The sequence below is a fragment of the Elephas maximus genome, chromosome 25 (genome assembly GCF_024166365.1).
Source record: "Elephas maximus indicus isolate mEleMax1 chromosome 25, mEleMax1 primary haplotype, whole genome shotgun sequence".
Classification (NCBI taxonomy): Eukaryota; Metazoa; Chordata; class Mammalia; order Proboscidea; family Elephantidae; genus Elephas; species Elephas maximus.
This window is the reverse complement of record NC_064843.1, coordinates 59,035,945-59,056,928: the sequence shown is the minus strand read 5'-3', so window position 1 is coordinate 59,056,928 and position 20,984 is coordinate 59,035,945. Positions and strand designations below refer to the sequence as shown.

The following is a 20,984-nucleotide window of genomic DNA, read 5'->3' as shown; positions in this document are numbered from 1 at the left end:
TACATACATAATACTAGTTAATTTTTTAGTTTTTATTTTATGTATGATACTGAAATAAAATTTTTATTGCAAAAATTAAAAAACAACATTTTACTATGCAAAAAAGGGAAGTCCCTTTCCTGGGCTGCCATAATTCCCAGCATTAGCCACTGTTAACAGTCTATGTGTAGCCTTTGGAAAGTTTTTTTTTTTAATAATTTAGGCCCAGATAAAATATATAGTTTTCTCATCAAATTAAATACTACATATATTATTTTGTAAATGATTTGATTCATTTATACATCTTAAGGATCTTTCCATTATTTGTAGATTAACTTAGTTCTTTTTAAGTGTTTTTAAATATTACAAAGTTTGGCTAAATCATCGTTGTTTTAACAGATTTAACAGAGCTAATCGACATTCCAAGGAGCCCTGGTTGTGCAACAGCTAAGTGCTTGGCTCCTAAACGAAAGGTTGGTAACTGGAACCCACCAGCTGTTCCTTGGGAGAAAGACCTGGCGGTCTGCTCCTGTAGAGATTCCTGTTGCCCTTGAGTGGATTCTGACTCATAGTGACTATATAGGACAGAGGAGAACCTCTACCACCGGGTTTTCAAGGCTGTAAATCTTTACGAAGCAGATCATCACATTTTTTCTCTCCGGAGCAGCTGGTGGGTTCGAACCACTTACCTTTCAGTTAGCAGCCACAACCTAGAAAACCCAATGGGGCAGTTCTACTTTGTCACATAGGGTCATGATGAGTGGAAATAGACCCGATGGTACCTAACAGCAACAACAATCAACATCCCTAGTCATGTGTCAGTTTACAGATATCTAATTACTGGATTTAAGGGTTTGCCTATTTTGAAAATTGAAAAATATTGCCAAAATTTCCCTCAAGAGTTGACAATTTCAGGCTTTGCAGACACTGCCCACCCAAATCTGCATCCTTATCTGGTCCTGCTGCTCCCAGCCGTGGTCAACCCCACCGTGTATTTCGATCCACCTGTTTGCAAATAAAAGCTCCACAGACAGCAGAAAACTTTTGCTTTCTGAGCACTAGGGAGAAAGCGTTGGTTATAAAGTTCCCTGCTTTCACAGAATTATTCCTGGGTTTATGTGCCAGGGTGGTGACTTAACATGCCATAATGGCACTGGCGGCAAGTCCACCTACAGGGAGAAGTTTCATGATGAGAACTTCATCTTGAAGCATACAGATCCCGGCAGCCTGTCCATGGCAAATGCTGTACCCACGTGCAAATGGTTCCCAGTTTTTTATCTGCACTGCTAAGACTGAATGGTTGGATGGCAAGCATGTGGTCCTTGGCAAGGTGAAAGAAGGCATGAAGCACCTTGGGTCCAGGAACGGCAAGACCAGCAAGAAGATCATCATTGCTGACTGTGAACAACTCTAATAAATTTGATCTGTATTTCATGTTTTATCTTAACCACCAGAAATGCCTTCTGTAGCTTGAGGGATCACCCTTCTACCCTCAGTGTACTTGCAATATCCTGTAATCCTCTTCATTTTCAGCAAGCAATGTTGTGTCACCTGCATATTGTGGGTTGTTAGTTTTCTTCCAATCCTGATGCTGTGTTCTTCTTCATACAGCCCAGCTTCTCGGATTATATGCTCAAAATACAGATTGAATAAGTATGGTGAAAGAATGCAACCCTGAAGCACAGCTTTCCTGATTTTAAACCATGCAGTATCCCCCTGTTCTGTTTGAGTGACTGCCTCTTGGTCTATCTACAGGTTTTGCATGAGCACAATTAGCGTATTTCTATGCAAATAAGGTGCACCTTCTATGTTTGTTTGCCAACATGTAAAAAAATTAGCATAGTGTGCTTACAAAAACAAACAGCATGGGTTATTTGCGTAAAATATGTAAGTGTTCTGGAATTCCCATTCTTTGCAATGTTACCCATAATTTGTTATGATCCACACAGTTGAATGCCTTTGCATAGTCAATAAAACACAATTTAGGGTTGTGTTATAGTGAAAACATGGAGAAAAGGAATTGACATTATGCTGCAGTGACAAAGAAGGAGCTGCCTTGGAAATAAGGTCATCAGTCTGAGGTTCTTTACTCTGAAAACTGCTCAATAGAGATGCTGAAAATGGCATAAGGATATTAGGTAGCAAATCCTTATGTTTAAGGATTTCCCCAAACTGAGGTGCTTTCAGCCATCTGTAAATTAAACCATGTTTGTTTAAGGTGGTATTTGTGTGGCTGATTTACAGATCACCCGCAGATGCCTACTTAACCCTTAAGTCACCATGCACATAGTGTCCCAGAACCACCTGTCTCATGTAACTGTATACCTCAAAGTCACTACATTCGGGGTCTCACAACCCGGATACTAGGAGCACAAACACTTTAGTATGTACTGACTTCCCTGTGGACAGGGACTTTTCTTTGGCTATGATCCAGTGATGTGGCTTCTCTAGCTGGTACCAGGGATCCAGCTTTAGGTGTACTGGGCATGGTGCCATGAAGGTAACCCTCTCCTTTCTGGAGTATATCCAGCATCATTTTTCATTTTTCTCCAATTCTTCTCTTCACAGAGTCCCAAGAACTCACATTACTTGCTTTTTCCTCTTGTCTGTTTTTAACTCATCATACTCAGGTTTCTGCTTTAACCTTGGCGAACTACAAAATTGAAAAGATTTTCCCAGTTTCTTGCCAATGCTCCAGTCCCAAACTTCTTGAAGATTTCCTCTCCATAAAAGACATGGGCCCAACTGTTCCTTCTCTGCTCACTCCTGCTCCTTCACTTGACCATAAAGGACAAGACAAAAGGCACAGATATTTCAGGCTGGAATTTTACAAGAAACTGGGAAGTCTCCTACTTTTCCTGGGCACAGCCAGACTCAGAAAACTGCAGAAAAAGCCAAGGAACACACTGATAAAACAGTTGAAGAACTCAAAAAGATTATTCAAGAACATAGTGGAAAAATTAATAAGTTGCAAGAATCCATAGAGAGACAGCATGTAGAAATCCAAAAGATTAACAATAAAATTACAGAATTAGACAACGCAATAGGAAGTCAGAGGAGCAGACTCGAGCAATTAGAATGCAGACTGGGAAATCTGGACGACCAGGGAATTAACACCAACATAGCTGAAAAAAAATCAGATAGAAGAATTAAAAAAATGAAGAAACCCTAAGAATCATGTGGGACTCTATCAAGAAGGATAACTTGCGTGTGATTGGAGTCCCAGAACAGGGAGGGAGGACAGAAAACACAGAGAAAATAGTTGAAGATCTCCTGACAGAAAACTTCCCTAACATCATGAAAGACGAAAGGATATCTATCCAAGATGCTCATCGAACCCCATTTAAGATTGATCCAAAAAGAAAAACACCAAGACATATTATCATCAAACTTGCCAAAACCAAAGATAAAGAGAAAATTTTAAAAGCAGCCAGGGAGAAAAGAAAGGTTTCCTTCAAGGGAGGATCAATAAGAATAAGTTCAGACTACTCAGCAGAAACCATGCAGGCAAGAAGGGAATGGGACAACATATACAGAACACTGAAGGAGAAAAACTGCCAACCAAGGATCATATATCCAGCAAAACTCTCTCTGAAATATGAAGGAGAAATTAAGATATTTACAGATAAACACAAGCTTAGAGAATTTGCAAAAACCAAACCAAAGCTACAAGAAATACTAAAGGATATTGTTTGGTCAGAAAACCAATAATATCAGATACCAGCACAACACAAGGTCACAAAACAGAACATCCTGATATCAACTCAAATAGAGAAATCACAAAAACAAATTAAGATTAATTAAAAAAAAAATGCTCCTAACAGGGAATCACTGAAGTCAATATGTAAAAGATCACAATAATCAAAAAGAGGGACTAAATACAGGTGGCATAGAACTGCCATATGGAGAGTGATACAAGGCGATACAGAACAATACAAGTTAGGTTTTTACTTAGAAAAATAGGGGTAAATAATAAGGTAACCACAAAGAGGTATAACAACTCCATAACTCAAGATAAAAGCCAAGAAAAACATAACGACTCAACAAACATAAAGTCAAACACTACGAAAATGAGGATCTCACAATTTACTAAGAAAAACGTCTCAGCACAAAGAAGTATGAGGAAAAATGAAATTGTCAACAACACACATAAAAAGGCATCAAAATGACAACACTAAACACTTATTTATCTATAATTACGCTCAATGTAAATGGATTAAATGCACCAATAAAGAGACAGAGAGTCTCGGACTGGATAAAGAAACATGATCCGTTTATATGCTGCCTACAAGAGACACACCTTAGACTTAGAGACACAAAGAAACTAAAACTCAAAGGATGGAAAAAAATATATCAAGCAAACAATAAGCAAAAAAGAAGACGAGTAGCAATATTAATTTCTGACAAAATAGACTTTAGACTTAAATCCACCACAAAGGATAAAGAAGAACACTACATGATGATAAAAGGGACAATCGATCAGGAAGACATAACCATATTAAATATTTATGCACCCAATGACAGGGCTGCAAGATACATAAATCAAATTTTAACAGAACTGAAAAGTGAGATAGACACCTCCACAATTATAGTAGGAGACTTCAACACACCACTTTCGGAGAAGGACAGGACATCCAGTAAGAAGCTCAATAGAGACACGGAAGACCTAATTACAACAATCAACCAACTTGACCTCATTGACTTATACAGAACTCTCCACCCAACTGCGGCAAAGTATACTTTTTTTTCTAGCGCACATGGAACATTCTCTAGAATAGACCACATATTAGGTCATAAAACAAACCTTTGCAGAATCCAAAACATCGAAATATTACAAAGCATCTTCTCAGACCACAAGGCCATAAAAATGGAAATCAATAACAGAAAAATTAGGGAAAAGAAATCAAATACTTGGAAACTGAACAATACCCTCCTGAAAAAAGACTGGGTTATAGAAGACATCAAGGAGGGAATAAGGAAATTCATAGAATGCAACGAGAATGAAAATACTTCCTATCAAAACCTCTGGGACACAGCAAAAGCAGTGCTCAGAGGCCAATTTATATCGATAAATGCACACATACAAAAAGAACAATTTATATCGATATTTATATCGATAAATGCACACATACAAAAAGAACAAAGAGCCAAAATCAGAGAACTGTCCCTACAACTTGAACAAATAGAAAGTGAGCAACAAAAGAATCCATCACGCACCAGAAGAAAACAAATAATAAAAATTAGAGCTGAACTAAATGAATTAGAGAACAGAAAAACAATTGAAAGAATTAACAAAGCTGGTTCTTCGGAAAAATTAACAAAATTGATAAACCATTGGCCAGACTGACTAAAGAAATACAGGAAAGGAAACAAATAACCCGAATAAGAAACGAGAAGGGCCACATCACAACAGACCCAACTGAAATTAAAAGAATCATATCAGATTATTACAAAAAATTGTACTCTAACAAATTTGCAAACCTAGAAGAAATGGATGAATTCCTGGAAAAACACTACCTACCTAAACTAACACAATCAGAATTAGAACAACTAAATAGACCCATAACTAAAAAAGAGATTGAAACGGAAATCAAAAAACTCCCAACAAAAAAAAGCCCTGGGGCGGATGGCTATACTGCAGAGTTCTACCAAACTTTCAGAGAAGAGTTAACACCACTACTACTAAAGGTATTTCAAAGCATAGAAAGTGACGGAATACTACCCAACTCATTCTATGAAGCCACCATCTCCCTGATACCAAAACCAGGTAAAGACATTACAAAAAAAGGAAAATTATAGACCTATATCCCTCATGAACATAGATGCAAAAATCCTCAACAAAATTCTAGCCAATAGAATCCAACAACACATCAAAAAAATAATTCACCATGATCAAGTGGGATTTATACCAGGTATGCAAGGCTGGTTTAATATCAGAAAAACCATTAATGTAATCCATCACATAAATAAAACAAAAGACAAAAACCACATGATCTTATCAATTGATGCAGAAAAGGCATTTGACGAAGTCCAACACCCATTTATGATAAAAACTCTTACCAAAATAGGAATTGAAGGAAAATTCCTCAACATAATAAAGGGCATCTATGCAAAGCCAACAGCCAATATCACTCTAAATGGAGAGAACCTGAAAGCATTTCCCTTGAGAACGGGAACCAGACAAGGATGCCCTTTATCACCGCTCTTATTCAACATCGTGCTGAAGTCCTAGCCAGGGCAATTAGGCTAGACAAAGAAATAAAAGGTATCCGGATTGGCAAGGAGGAAGTAAAGTTATCACTATTTGCAGATGACATGATTATATACGGAGAAAACCCTAAGGAATCCTCCAGAAAACTACTGAAACTAATAGAAGAGTTTGGCAGAGTCTCAGATTATAAAATAAACATACAAAAATCACTTGGATTCCTCTACATCAACAAAAAGAACACTGAAGAGGAAACAACCAAATCAATACCATTCACAGTAGCCCCCAAGAAGATAAAATACTTAGGAATAAATCTCACCAAGGATGTAAAAGACCTATACAAAGAAAACTACAAAGCTCTACTACAAGAAATTCAAAAGGACATACTTAAGTGGAAAAACATACCTTGCTCATGGATAGGAAGACTTAACATAGTAAAAATGTCTATTCTACCAAAAGCCATCTATACATACAATGCACTTCCGATCCAAATTCCAATGTCATTTCTTAAGGTGATAGAGAAACAAATCACCAATTTCATATGGAAGGGAAAGAAGCCTCGGATTAGCAAAGCGTTACTGAAAAAGAAGAAAGCGGGAGGCCTCACTCTACCTGACTTCAGAACCTATTATACAGCCACAGTAGTCAAAACAGCCTGGTACTGGTACGACAACAGGCACATAGACCAATGGAACAGAATTGAGAACCCAGATATAAATCCATCCACGTATGAGCAGCTGATATTTGACAAAGGCCCAGTGTCAGTTAATTGGGGAAAAGATAGTCTTTTTAACAAATGGTGCTGGCATAACTGGATATCCATTTGCAAAAAAATGAAACAGGACCCATACCTCACACCATGCACAAAAACTGACTCCAAGTGGATCAAAGACCTAAACATAAAGACTAAAACGATAAAGATCATGGAAGAAAAAATAGGGACCTTAGGAGCCCTAATACAAGGCATAAACAGAATACAAAACATTACCAAAAATGACGAAGAGAAACCCGATAACTGGGAGCTCCTAAAAATCAAACACCTATGCTCATCTAAAGACTTCACCAAAAGAGTAAAAAGACCGCCTACAGACTGGGAAAGAATTTTCAGCTATGACATCTCCGACCAGCACCTGATCTCTAAAATCTACATGATTCTGTCAAAACTCAACCACAAAAAGACAAACAACCCAATCAAGAAGTGGGCAAAGGATATGAACACACACTTCACTAAAGAAGATATTCAGGCAGCTAACAGATACATGAGAAAATGCTCTCGATCATTAGCCATTAGAGAAATGCAGATTAAAACTACGATGAGATTCCATCTCACTCCAACAAGGCTGGCATTAATCCAAAAAACACAAAATAATAAATGTTGGAGAGGCTGCGGAGAGATTGGAACTCTTATACACTGCTGGTGGGAATGTAAAATGGCACAACCACTTTGGAAATCTATCTGGCGTTATCTTAAACAGTTAGAAATAGAACTACCATACAACCCAGAAATCCCACTCCTCGGAATATACCCTAGAGAAACAAGAGCCTTCACACAAACAGATATATGCACACCCATGTTTATTGCAGCTCTGTTTACAATAGCAAAAAGCTGGAAGCAACCAAGGTGTCCATCAACGGATGAATGGGTAAATAAATTGTGGTATATTCACACAATGGAACACTACGCATCGATAAAGAACAGTGACGCATCTGTGAAACATTTCATAACATGGAGGAACCTGGAAGGCATTATGCTGAGCGAAATTAGTCAGAGGCAAAAGGACAAATATTGTATAAGACCACTATTATAAGGTCTTGAGAAATAGTAAACTTGAGAAGAACACATACTTTTGTGGTTATGAGGTGGGGAGGGAGGGAGGATGGGAGAGGGTTTTTTACTGATTAATTAGTAGATAAGAACTGTTTTAGGTGAAGGGAAGGACAATACTCAATACATGGAAGGTCAGCTCAACTGGACTGGACCAAAAGCAAAGAAGTTTCCGGGACAAACCGAATGCTTCAAAGGTCAGCGGACCAAGGGTGGGGGTTTGGGGACCATGGTTTAAGGGGACTTCTAAGTCAATTGGCAAAATAATTCTATTATGAAAACATTCTGCATCCCACTTTGAAATGTGGCGTCTGGGGTCTTAAATGCTAACAAGTGGCCATCTAAGATGCATCAATTGGTCTCAACCCACCTGGATCAAAGGTGAAGGAAGAACACCAAGGTCACATGATAACTATGAGCCCATGAGACAGGAAGAGCCACATGAACCAGTGACCTACATCATCCTGAGACCAGAAAAACTAGTTGGTGCCGGGCCACAATCAATGACTGCCCTGACAGGGAGCCTAACAGAGGACCCCTGAGCAAGCAAGAGATGAGTGGGATGCAGACTCCAAATTGTCACAAAAAGACCATACTTAATGGTCTGACTGAGACTAGAAGAATCCCGGCGGTCATGGTCCCCAAACCTTCTGTTGGCCCAGGACAGGAACCATTCCCGAAGACAACTCATCAGACATGAAAGGGACTGGACAGTGGGTAGGAGAGAGATGCTGATGAAGAGTGAATTATATCAGATGGACACTTGAGACTGTGTTGACATCTCCTGTCTGGAGGGGGGATGGGAGGATAGAGAGAGTTGGAAGCTGGCAAAAATGTTACGAAACGAGAGACTGGAAGGGCTGAATCATTATGGGGAGAGCAAGTGGGAGTACAGAGTAAGGTGTATATAAACTTATATGTGACAGTCTGACTTGATTTGTAAACGTTCACTTGAAGCTCAATAAAAGTTAATAAAAAAAAAAGAAAAAATAATAATAATATGGAGGCTCTAGAAATCAGATTCCCCCCTCCCCTAGGGTTTGTTGTTATAATATTTTTGGTACTAGTTTCTTTTTTTTTTTGGTGACTTTCCCAAAATAATTCTGTAAAGTGTTTGTCATGTGTAGCCACTGGAGTCTCTACTCAGTTAGCTTCATGGTCAGCTAATGATTGGGCAGAGATTTCCTGAAACACCTGGAACCAATAAATCTTTCAGTTGCTCTGTGTGTTTATTGGAAATTGCCTTCAACACTGATCCAGTTGGTTTACAACTCTGCCTTAGCCTTCACTTCCTATTTGTGCAGAACCTCAAAGTCAGCCATAGGTGAATGCCCTGAGGCATTCTCAGGGCTTTTCTGAGGGTGCTCACAGCCCTATCCATATGCATGGCTTCCTAGATTCTCAGGAATTGTTGTTGTTAGGTGCCATTTAGTTGGTTCTGACTCATAGCTACCCTATGTACAACAGAATGAAACACTGCTAGGTCCTGTGCCTTCCTCACAATTGTTGCTATGTTTCAGCTCATTGTTGCAGCCACTGTGTCAGTCCATCTCACTGAGGATCTTCTCTTTTTCAATGACATTCTACCAAGCATGATGTCCTTCACCAGGGATGGCTCCCTCCTGATAACATGTCCTGATTTGCTTCTAAGGAGCATTCTGGCTGTACTTCTTCCAAGACAGCTTTGTTCATTCTTTTGGCAGTCTGTGATATATTCACTATTCTTTGCCAACACCACAATTCAAAGGCATCAATTCTTCTTTGGTCTTCTTATTCACTGTCCAGGTTTTACATGCATATGAGGTGACCGAAAATATCATGGTTTGGGTCAGGTACACTTAGTCCTCAAAGTGGTATCTTTGCTTTTTAACACTTTAAAGAGGTCTTTTGCAGCAGATTTGTCCAACACATCACTTGATTTCTTCACTGCTGCTTCCATGGGTGTTGACTATGGATCCAAAATTAAATCCTTGATAACTTCAATATTTTCTCCATTTATCATTATGTTGTTTATTGGTCCAGTTGTGAAGATTTTTGTGTTCTCTTTGTTGAGGTGTAATTCATACTGAAGGCTGCTGTCTTTGATCTTCATCAGTAAGTGCTTCAAATCCTATTCACTTTCAGTAACCAAGATTGTTATCTGTATATCACAGGTTGTTAATGTCTTCCTCCAATCCTAATCCCACCAGCAATGCACGAGTCTTCCAATTTCCCCACATCTCGGCCAACACTTATTAGTTTCAGTTTTTCTGATAATAATAGCCAACCTAGCGGGTGTGACGTGGTATCTCACTGTGGTTTTGATTTGCATTTCACTAATGACTTGAGCATTTTTTGAGTGGTTATTGGCTCAGGTGGAGTTTTGATAGATTTCTTTGAACACCAGGAGCTAAGGGGGAAAAAACAAAACAAAGAAAACCACCTCTCCCAGTGTTTGCAGATTGACTGTGTTGAGGTACTCCTTCAACTTACCCAGGCATACACTAAAGCCTAGCCATCGGTGAGGTTAAACTGTAGGGTGTTGCCCTGGGCATGTATGTAGCCTTCTAAGTTCTCCCTTATACACAGGCTCTTTTTAATGTCTTAATTTCCCAAAGAAATTCTCCCGGTTTTGTTCTCACGTTTGGCCATGTTTTGCAGTTTTCAACCATTATCTCGCCCCAGGCGTCTGTGGGTTACTTTAAAATGCAGTGTTTCCAAGCAACACCCACTGTTTTTCCAGGCTGAGTTCTGAGTTAGGCAAAACAGAGATGAGTGCCTTGCATCAGTCCTTCATGTAGCCCCCGGACAGGTTAGAACAGAAACATGCAACAATTTGCATATAAGGTGTGTTCTGCTCTTCCGGAGCCAGAGACCATGGTCTTTCTCGGAAAACACAGGCTACCACTACTTTAAGACTGCTGCCATGCCCAGAAGGTGGAAGCACAGGCAAGTAAAAATGCCATAAAGATTTCCTACCATTTTGAATTTGTCTTTTTCTTGAGTCAGTGCTGTCTTGGTTGCTGTAAACCCTTGAATGATTTCCAGAGTTCTGACATAGTTGGTTCTGCCAGACTGTGTGTGGAGACAAGAACTTGGAACTGCCTACTCTGCCATCTTGCTCGGTCTTCAACGAAGGCCTTTTCTCTTGTGAACAAAACCACTTTGGACCGGAACAAAATGAAAGCAATATGGTGGAAAATCTTTAAACATGGTTAAATATCTTTAGCCCTGTGAACTGGAGAACTACTGAGAGTGTTGGCTAAGAGACCTTAGATCAGTTCTTGTCTTCGAAGAAACTGAACCGTGAGCAACACAGGGCTTAAGAGTTGAAGACATCTGTACCAATACTTATTACCTATTTTTTTTTTTAAGTGAATGAGGTACACAGATTTGTAAAGAAGCAAAGTTTATTAAAACAAAAGGCCACAAAACATGGAAAAGACTTAGTGCAGAGAAAGTAAACTAAGTCAAATGTCCTTTGAACACTTAAGGAATGCATTTTTCTACTCCATTTCATGAAAGTGTAAAAATTTTGACCACTTAGTCCACGATGTCATCTTTACTTTCAAAGGGAGTGCAAGGGGACAGAAGATTGCCCTGAACAAGTCTCCAAGTCAGCTTGGAATGGGGACTTGTGATGGACAGGCTTTATCCTCCTGGGTCTGCTGAGGTGGGACTTTTGGTTAAAGCCTTGCCCATATGTCCTGTACATGTAAGGCTTCTCTCCCTTGTGAGTCATCTGATGCAACAGGAGGTGTGACTTTTGGGTAAAATCTTGACCGCATTCTCTGCACGCACAAGGCTTGTCTTCTGAATGAAACCGCTTATGTGTAATTAAAGTTGACTTATTGCTAAAACCAAGTCCACATTGCCTGCATGTATAAGGCTTGTCCCTTGAGTGTTTCCTCTTGTGCCTGATGAGACCTGCCTGGTGGCTGAAGCCTCTCCCACATTCCCTGCACACATAAGGCTTTTCCCCTGAATGTGTCCTCTGGTGTGCAATTAGGTTTGACTTCTGGCTGAAACCTCGCCCACAATCTTCACATACCATTGGCTTCTCCCCTGAGTGTGTCCTCTGGTGTCTGATGAGATTTGATTGCTGGCTGAAGCCTCGCCCACAATCCTTGCACACAATGGGCTTATCACCTGAGTGTATGTTCTGATGTCTGGTGAGGTGTGACTTCAGACTAAAGCCTCGTCCACACACTCCGCACACATAAGGCTTCTCCCCTGTGTGTGTCCTCCTGTGTGAGATTAGGGTTGAATTCTGGCTAAAACTGTGCCCACACACCCCACACACATAAGGCTTCTCCTTTGAGTGTGTCCTCTGGTGATTGACTAGGGTTGTCCTTTGTCTAAAGCATCGTCCACATTCCTTGCAAGCATAAGGCTTCTCCCCTGAATGTGTCCTCTGGTGTGAGATGAGGTTTGACCTATCACTAAAGCCTAGTCCACAATCACCACACACAATGGTCTTCTCCTCTGAGTGTGTCCTCTGGTGTCTAACGACAGCTGATTTCTGGCTAAAGCCTTTCCCACACTCCCTGCACACGTAAGGCTTCTCCCCTGAGTGTGTCCTCTGGTGTATGATAAGGTTTGACTTTTGACTAAAGCCTCGCCCACACTCACTGCACATATAAGGCTTTTCACCCGAGTGTGTCCTCTCATGTATGATGAGTGTTGATTTCCGGTTAAATCCTCGCCCACACTCCCTGCACACAATAGGTTTCTCCCCTGAATGTGCTTTCTGGTGTCTGGCAAGGCTTTTCTTTAGACTAAAGCCCTTCTCACACACCCCACACACATAAGGCTTCTCCCCTGAGTGTATCCTCTGGTGACTAAGTAGGTTTGTCATCTTGCTGAAGCCTAGTCCACACTCTCCACAGTTGACTGTTCCAAACCCTAAGACTTCTATCCTCTTCAATAATTTGTCTGTTTCCTCAGGGATCCCCCTCTGAGCTGGTCTGGTCTCTATTTCCACACCTCTGATGCCATTCCTAGAGTTGACTTGCTGCCTTTGGGGTAGCCTGGAGAATGTTCCTGAAGTCCTTTTCTTTGTCCTTCCAAACATAGGTCTGGCACCTTCTCTCTCTTGACCTTTTGATTTATCACTCCAGGAACTTTCATCACAGGTTTGCTGCTGTTTCTTCTGTTCCCCTGGGCAGGAACCCCTCAGCTGGATGTGATTTTCAGCACACAAGCACGTGAACATCCAAGGGGGAGGACTGCATAGTACACGTTGCATGTGGAATTTCTGACTGGAGAAATCCGGAGGGCAGAAAGGACAGGGCTGGATTTCTGGCTTTGGTTCTGCTGCAGAGAGAAAGGTTTGAGTTAGAACTTAATTTTTGGTTGGGCAACTGAAGCAATTCTGCTTTGTCTGATAGTGAGACTGGATCCTCTGTTCTTCAAAATGCTTAACTGAAATGCTATCCCAATCAAGACTTCCTTTTTGTGACCTATTTTTCTATTCCATCCCAATCCAGAAAACCTACTTGTAAGACCTGTTCTAATACACTATAAACGTGTTCAAAGAAGGATCACAAGCAGTTTTGGCTCTGTAGATAGGGGTAACGTGCAGCCATGTTTTCCCCTTACTGCAATTATCTTCTAACCCATAGCCACTCACACTGAGAGAAACCATGCGCACAAGTATTTGCTTTGCCTGACAGACAGCTAACTGTATAATCCATGTACAAATGTCTTTATGTCTTTCCCTATTTCCCTATGAGGACAAAGGGATGGATTAAGAGAGCAGTGATCCTGTCTGGAGAACCCCTACAATAGGAAGCAGTATAAAACAGTGGTTAAAGAAATCAAGTGTGGGGATTCTGGGAAGATGGTGGCATACAGAAACCATTGTTATGACCCACCCCACAAATGCAACAAGGAAACAGTGCTTGCTTTGAGGGACCTGAATCAGGCAGCAAAGGAAAGCAGTGGAAAACTGCAGGCAGGCAAGAATCAACAAATCAATGAGTTGTATAGAGTAGGAAAGTCATATCTCCCACTGTCCCTGCCCCTCCTCCCAGCCACCTGAGTTGCTGGGAGCTGTGAACTGGAGCAGTGGTCCAAGCAAAAGAGCCTGCTTCCCTAACCACCACATCCCTTGTCTGTACGAAGAGACAGGACTTCAAACTTCTGTCCTAAAATTGAAAAGGCAGGCCTCCCCAGGGCTCTGTCTGGAGAATGCCAGCACCTTCTCCATCTGGACACTGTCAGCTGCAAGGCTGCTGTGAACTGTTACAGAAGGCCCCTGCAGTGAAGTCTTCTCCCATAGTCAACACACTACCTGCCTCCCTGTACACCCTCTAGATCAAGCTTCTCTAACCAATAAGACAGACCTTCTTGGGGGTCAGTTTGGGTCTGTCTGCTCCCCCTTTTGGTCTGCGTTGAGCAATGCTGACTGAGGCTGCTCTGTGCTAGGAAGCAGGCATCTTGAATACAGGTTACACCCACAACCAACATACTACAGGGTGGGCTCTGACAGCAACAAGGCAGAATCCCTGGGGGTCCATTCAGAACGTGATAGCCCCTCACCCACTTGGACACTGTCAGCTGCAAAGCTGCTGCAAATTGGTACAGAAGGTGCCCTGCACTGGATTCTGCTTACAAGTAAGCACTCTACCTACCTCCTTGCACATCCCATACCTCAGGCCTCTGAAACCAATGGGACAAATCTCTCTGGCAGTCAATTCAGGTTAGTCTGCTCCCACTTCCGGTTGGTGCTGAGGACTGCTGACTGAGGCTGGCACGTGCTAGGAAGCAAGCGTCTTGCGTGGAGGCTGCACTAACAGCCAAAAATCTACTGAGGGGAGTGGGGAGTGGGCTCTGACAGCCACAGCAGACCTCCATGGGGATCCGACCACAGCATGACATTCTAGCCCAACCTGATAACTGTTGGTTGCCAGGCTGTTGCAAACTGCTAAATAAGGCCCTTGAAGTGCAGTCTGTACCCACAGTCAGCACTCTACTGGCCTCTCTGTGCACCCCACAGCTCAGGCCTCTGAAACCAACAGGACAAGCCTCCCTGGGGGTCAGTTTGGATCTGTCTGCTCCCCTCTGGCAGTTGGCACTGAGAACTGCCAACTGAGGCTGCAGTGTTCTAGGAGGCAGGAATCTTGAGTGGAGGCTATATCATCAGTCAACATATTAGGTAGGCTCTGATAGCAACAAAGCAGACCTCACAGGGGGTCTCTTCAGTGTGTGACAACTCCCTCCTCAACTGGTAAGTGTTAGCTGCAGGATTAACATGAACTCCTACAAAACATTCCCTATAGTGGCACCACCACCACAGGGCCACTAGGGCTCTGAAACCAACAAGACAGATCTCTCAGGGCTCTTTCTGGGGAGTGCTAGTCCTTCCTCCTCCTGAAATGTCTGCTCAGATATAAGCAGCTCCCACAGAGCAGGTAAGGAAGCCTTGGGCAAAATGGGAGGGAAACACCAAGCCATGAAGGGAGCTTACTGGATATGGTTTTCTCACTGAAAATGTGATTGTGGAAAGAGAGAAGTGAGGGAAGTAGTACCTAGGGAGAGGATGACGTCCTCTGGTGGAAAGACTGATTACTGCGTGATATCTTGCCCAAGAAGAGGTGCCTGCTGATGGAGACAGTAATCACTGTGTGTTCTCTGATGATCTGGGGACACTGAAAGTTAAAAACTAAGATTTGGAACTTCTGAATACTAATGAAACTAGGGAGAGAGAAGGCGCTATCAGAGAGAGGGAGAGAAAACGATAAGCAAAGGCCAAAGATTCAGCCAGCCTAAGACTTTACTGCAGAAAGTACTGTGGAGATACTGCGGAGATCTGAGAAAGTTAACACCCTTTAAAATTCCAATGCTCCAACAGAAAATCTCTAGACACACAAAGAGAAATGATCCAAATGAACATGATGAAGGGTGTGAAAACACATCAATGAAGAACAAATAATGAATGGAAGAATATAATCCAACAACATTAAACATAAAGAGTCAAGGGAAAACACAAAGATCTGCAAGAAATAAGGAAAACAATGTAAAAACAAAATGAGGACCTAAAAAAAGGGATAAAAAGAAACCTAACAGAAATATTGTAACTGTAAGGAATAATAAGTGAAATGAGAAACAAATGGAAGGATTTTAATAACATAAATCAAGCATTAGAAAGAATCAACGAATTAGAGGATAAGGTAGTAGAAATCACAAAGACTGAGAGCAACAGGAACAGTCTCTAGTAGGCTGAGCACACTTTAATGGAATTATGGGACAACACAACAAAAAAACCCAAAACCCGCTGCCATCAAGTTGATTCCAACTCATAGTGAACCTATAGGACAGAGCAGAACTACCCCATAGGGTTTCGAAGAAGTTGGCTAGTGAATTCAAACCATCTACTTTTTCGTTAACAGCGGAGCTCTTAAACACTGTGCCACCAGGGCTCCAATATACGCATCATGGGAATTCCAGAATTCATCCAGAAGCAGAGGAAAGAGACAAAGGGACAGAAAGAATACTTGAAGAAATAATTACCAAAAATTTTCTCAATCTGACGAAGGACATGAATCTACAAATCCAAGAAGCTCAAAGAACCGTAAGCAGGCTAAACCCAAAGAGATCTACACTGAGACATGTCAGAGTTGGGCTCTCAAAAAGTAAAGATAAAGAGAGAATCCTGAAAGCAGTAAGAGAGAAGCAAACAGTCATATGCAAAGGATCCACAAAAAGAGTAAGAGCCAATATCTCTGCAGAACTATTGGAGGCCACGAGGCAATGGAATAATATATTTAAAGTGCTAAAAGAACAAAACTGTCAAGCAAAAATACTATATCCAGCAAAACTGCCCTTCAAGACATCCCAGACAAACAGAAGCTGCGAGAGTTATATCCAGCAAACCAGCCATACACAAAATACTGATGGGAGTTCTGCAAGTGAAAAGACACTAGAATGCAATTCAAATCCATACATTAAAAAAAAAAAACCCTAATAAAGAGAAGTACATGGAAAAGTATAAAGGCTATTAATAAGGTATTCATGCTTGATAATTCTAGTTATTTTGTCCTTCATGCTTTTTAATAACAAATGTATAGAAAGCAAGGATAAAATTACATTACAGGACACATGAAATATGAAGATATAATTAGTGATAACAACAAAAAAGGTAGGGGAAGAGAAATGGTGGCTATAGAATTTCTTGTATGTTATTGAAGTTAAGTTGGATAACAATTTACCCTAGGATGTTATAATACAAGCTGTTAAATGTAATATTCATGGTAAACACTAAGAAAATATCTAAAATACATACAGAAAAAATGGAGAAGGGAACCAAAGTGGATGACCACAATAAACCAACAAAACACAAAAGCAAGCTGTAGTAAAAGACAAAAACAAAGAAGGCTTAAGACACAAGATTACGAATAAACAAAATGGCAGAAGTCAGTCACTTCTTATCAGTAATTACAGTGAATGCAAATGGACAAAACAATCAAAGGCAGAGAGTGGCAGAATACATAAAAACACATGATCCAATTATATGCTGTTTATAAGAGAGACATCTTAGACACAAGGAGTCAAATAGGCTGGAAGTGAAAAGAGAAAAAAAATATTCCATTCAAATAATAATCAAAAGAGAGCTGGGGTGGAAATCTTTGTATCAGATAAAGTAGACTGTCAGTCAAAATCTGTTTGAAAAGATAAGACGGACATTATATAGTGATGAAAGGGACAATTCAAGAAGAATTAAGAATAATAAAATATATATGCAACCACTATCAGAATGCCTAAACATATAAAGCAAACACTGACAGGATTGAAGGGAGAAATAAAGAAAAAACAAACAAACAAACAAAAAAACAACCAAATCTATTGCTGTCGAGTTGATTCTGACTCATAGCAACCCTATAGGACAGAAAAGAACTGCTCCATAGATAGCACTACAATAATAGTTGGAGGCTTCAATACACCACTTTCAATATTGGACAGCATATGTAGAAAACCAAAAAGGAAACAGAGGAGTTGAGTGACACCATTAACCAACCAAACTTCATAGACATATACAGAATATTTCATCCAAACAGAAGCACAAAATACACTCTACCCCAAAGCACATGGATCGTTCTCCAGACGAGACCACACGTTAGGTCACAAAGCAAGTCTTTATAAATTTAAATCCCATGACCAAGTGGGATTTATTCTAGGAATGAAAGGATGGTTTAACATTAGAAAATAAATCAGTGTAATACACCACCTCATCAATAAAGCAAAGATCTACATGATCATATCTATGGATGCAAAAAAGGCACTTGATAAAATCCAACAACGTTTCTTGATGAACATCTCAAAACTGGAAAAGAAGGAAAGTTGCTCCATATGATTAAGGACATATATGAAAAACCAACAACCAACACTATACTTAATGGAGAAAGACTGAGAGCTTTCCTGTTGAAATAAGATACAAGGGTGCTTGCTCTCACTTCTATTCAATATTGTATTATAAGTTCTAGCCAGAGCAATAAGAAAAGAAAAAGAAATAAAAGGTATCCAGATGAGGAAAAAAGAAGTAAAATTATCTCTATTCAAAGATGATATGATCCTATATATAGAAAATCCCAAAGAGCCAGCAAGAAAACTTCTAGAACTAATAGAGGAACTTAACAAAGTTGCAGGGTACAGGTTCAACAAACAAAAATGAGCTGGGTCTGTATACGCCAGCAATGAGAAATATGAAAGGCAAATTAGAGAAATGATTCCATTTACAACAGCACCTAAGAGAATATTAAATACCTAGGAATAAATATAACCAGGGATATGAAGGACTTATACAATGAAAATTATAAAACACTGCTGGAAGGGTTAAAAAAGACTTAAAGTGGAAAGATGTTCCATGTTCATGGACTGGAAGACTTAATATTGTTAAGATGTCAATGCTACCTAAAGCAATCTCCAGATTCAATGCAATCCCTATCAAAATTCCAACGGCTTTTTTGTACAGAAATGCAAAAACCAATCTTCAACTTTATACAGAATGGCAAGAGGCCCCAAATAGCTAAACCAATGTTAAAAGAGAAGAACATACAGGAGGACTCACACTTCCCGATTTTAAAACACACTATATAGCTAATCGAAACGGCCTGGCACTGGTATAACAACAGACATATAGTCCAATGGAATAGAATTGAGAGTCCAGAAATAATTCCATACCACAGATCTACTGTCGACTGATTTTTGACAAGGGTGGTCTAAAGTCCATTTGATGGGGAAAAAATGTCTCTTCAATAAATGGTGTTGGGAAAATTGGATTTCCACATGCTGAAAAATGAACAGGATCCATGCCTCACACCATACACAAAAACAAATTCAAAGTGGGCTAAGGACCTAAGTGTGTAAACTAAAACCATAATATCCTTTGAAGAAAATGTAGAGGCAATAATAACAAAAGCACAAACAGCAAAAGACAAAATAAACAAATGGGGCCTCATAAAAAATAAAAACTTTTTTTATTCATCAAAGGACTTTACCAAAAATGTGAAAACACAAGCTACCGACCAGGAGAATATCTTTGAAAACTATGTAACTGATAAGAATCTAATATATATAAAACTTTGACAACTGAACAACAAAAAGACAACCCAATTATAAAATGGTCTAAGGACCTGAAAAGACATTTCACCATAAAAGGTATTCAAATGGCCATGAAACACATGTAAAGATGCTCAACATCATTAGCCAACAGAGAGATGCAAAACAAAATCGCAATGAGATGCCATTTCACTCCCACTAGGATGGCTACCCCCAAACATCTGTCAGTTTGTTGGACTGTGGGAGCTTGCATGTTGCCGTGATGCTGGAAGTTATGCCACCAGTATTCAAACACTAGCAGGGTCACCCATGGTGGACAGGTTTCAGCGGCGCTTCCAGACTAAGACAGACTAGGAAGAAGGACCTGGTGGCCTACTTCTGAAAACATATTGGCCAGTGTGAGCCTTAGGACAGCAGTGAACACTGTCTGCTGTGGTACCAGAAGCAGAGCCCCTCAGGCTGGAAGGCACTGAGATGACTGGGGAAGAGCTGCCGCCTCCTCAAAGAAGAGTCGACCTTAATGGAGTCAAGCTTTTGGGACGTTCCTTTGCTGATGTGGCATGCCTCAAAATGAGAAGAAACAGCCACAAACATCCATGAATAATCAGAATGTGGAATGTATGAAGTATGAATCTAGGAAAATTGGATATCGTCAAAAATGAGATGGAATGCATAAACATTGATATCCTAGGCATTAGTGAGCTGAAATGGACTGGTATTGGCCATTTTGAATCAGACGATCATACAGTCTACTATGCCAGGAATGAAAAACTGAAAAATGGTGTTGCATTCATTGTCAAAAAGAACTTTTCAAGATCTATCTGCACTTCAAGATCTATACACCTACAGGGAAGGCCAGTTAATACGACTACTATTCAAATTTACATGTCAACCACTAAGGTCAAAAATTGAAAAATTTTACCAACTTCTGCAGTCTGTAATTGATCAAACACGCAATCAAGATGCACTGATAATTACTGGTGATGGAAATGCAAAGTTGGAAACAAAAAAGAAGGATCTGTAGTTGGAAAATATGGCCTTGATGTGAAAGAAATGATGCCGGAGATCGCGTAACAGAATTTTGCAAGAACAACGACTTTTTCATTGCAAACACCTTTTCTCAACAACGTAAACGGCGACTATGCATGTGGAGGAAACCCTAGTGGTGTAGTGGTTAAGAGCTATGGCTGCTAACCAAAAGGTTGGCAGTTTGAAACCACCAGCTGCTCCCTGGAAACCCTATGGGGGAGTTCTACTCTGCCCTATAGGGTTGCTATGAGTCGGAATTGACTTGATGGCGATGGGTTTATACATGTGGACTTTTCCAGATGGAATACACAGGAATCAAACAGACTATCTGTGGAAACAGATGATGGAAAATCTCACTACCATATCATCACTCAGAACAAGGCCAGGGGCCGGCTGTGGAACAGA

At 40.4% G+C, this 20,984-nt stretch overlaps 2 protein-coding genes and 1 pseudogene across 10 annotated transcripts in view; 2 read left to right on the top strand and 1 right to left on the bottom strand.

Moving 5' to 3' along the window:
* Positions 1 to 20,984, top strand: part of DZANK1 (double zinc ribbon and ankyrin repeat domains 1) — a 117,476-nt gene that overhangs the window by 89,381 nt on the left and 7,111 nt on the right. The window lies entirely within an intron of this gene.
* LOC126067779 (peptidyl-prolyl cis-trans isomerase A-like) lies at positions 862 to 1,488 on the top strand (annotated as a pseudogene).
* Positions 11,378 to 20,984, bottom strand: part of ZNF133 (zinc finger protein 133) — a 48,371-nt gene continuing 38,764 nt past the window's right edge. For 4 of the 9 annotated variants that reach the window (XM_049870007.1, XM_049870009.1, XM_049870008.1 and 1 more), the window contains one exon: positions 11,378 to 13,304. In XM_049870007.1, coding sequence (XP_049725964.1) covers positions 11,560 to 13,304 — 1,745 coding nt within the window. In that variant the 3' untranslated portion in view covers positions 11,378 to 11,559. Of the gene's footprint in view, positions 13,308 to 20,984 lie in introns of all 9 variants that reach the window. The other 5 variants (XM_049870003.1, XM_049870005.1, XM_049870002.1 and 2 more) reach the window with 2 other exon arrangements.